Source organism: Arachis ipaensis, chromosome B10 (genome assembly GCF_000816755.2).
Source record: "Arachis ipaensis cultivar K30076 chromosome B10, Araip1.1, whole genome shotgun sequence".
In the NCBI taxonomy this organism is placed as follows: Eukaryota; Viridiplantae; Streptophyta; class Magnoliopsida; order Fabales; family Fabaceae; genus Arachis; species Arachis ipaensis.
This window is the reverse complement of record NC_029794.2, coordinates 33486871-33487958: the sequence shown is the minus strand read 5'-3', so window position 1 is coordinate 33487958 and position 1088 is coordinate 33486871. Positions and strand designations below refer to the sequence as shown.

Here is a 1088-nt window from a genome sequence, read left to right as displayed (position 1 = left end):
TAATTTTTTGAGAGGAACTTGATTATTAATTCAAAATAGATATTGACTAAATTTTGTAAATAAAGTAATTTAAACGGTTAAAATTAAACTCATTTTAAAAACCGAAAAAGAAAAGTGGAAAAGACTTTCATATACTTCCCCACCACCTAAACTACTCTTATCCCGATAGATTAAAAGGGAAAAAAAATAATTAAAGAAAAAAGAAGTGCAAAGGGTGTAAAATATCCCTTCTTTAATTTCTTCCCCACACACATACACACATCATTTTCCTGCTCTCTTTCCACTCAACCCCCTCGTGTGCTCCTTCTCCCTCCATTAATGCCCCTCTCTCTCTCTCCCCCTCTTTCTGTCTAGAACTCTCTATATATACACACACATACATATACATACATATCTACACTACTAAGTTATTATTAATACCAATAATAACCTTAGCCTTTTACATTTTTCCATGTCTTCTTTCACATCACTACTCTTCTCTTGTGCAGCCATCGCCGCCTTCCTCATCCTCCTCCGGCGGTGGCGCTACCGCCGTCTCCGTCTCCCTCCGGGGAGCCTTGGCCTCCCCTTCATCGGCGAGACTCTACAGCTCATATCAGCATACAAGAGCGACAACCCAGAACCCTTCATGGATCGAAGAATGAACCGGTACGGTCCAGTCTTCACGACTCACGTGTTCGGAGAACCGACCGTGTTTTTGGCGGAACCGGAAATGAACCGGTTCGTTCTTGCGAACGAAGGGAAGCTCTTTGAGTGCAGTTACCCCGGTTCGATATCGAACCTTTTGGGAAAGCACTCGTTGTTGCTGATGAAGGGGAATCTTCACAAGAAGATGCACTCACTAACGATGAGTTTCGCGAATTCTTCGATCATAAAGGATCATCTTTTGGTTGATGTGGACCGGCTCATACGGCTCAACTTGGATTCTTGGTCCGACCGGGTTCTTCTCATGGAAGAGGCCAAGAAGGTTAGTTACTTAGTTATTAGTTAGGGATCGCATACATTGATTCTCTTGAGTTTAATGTTCATGTTTGATTTTTTTTGTTATAATTATATTAGGTATTGAAACTTGAAAGCGAGTTAAATAT

At 41.1% G+C, this 1088-nt stretch overlaps 1 protein-coding gene across 2 annotated transcripts in view; it reads left to right on the top strand.

The window, feature by feature from the left end:
* The window catches only part of LOC107623684 (cytochrome P450 90A1), an 8701-nt gene continuing 7844 nt past the window's right edge, over positions 232-1088 (top strand). The window contains exon 1 of one of the 2 annotated variants that reach the window (XM_021113299.1): positions 232-967. In XM_021113299.1, coding sequence (XP_020968958.1) covers positions 452-967 — 516 coding nt within the window. In that variant the 5' untranslated portion in view covers positions 232-451. The remainder of the gene's footprint in view (positions 968-1088) is intronic. The other variant, XM_016326031.2, reaches the window with a different exon arrangement.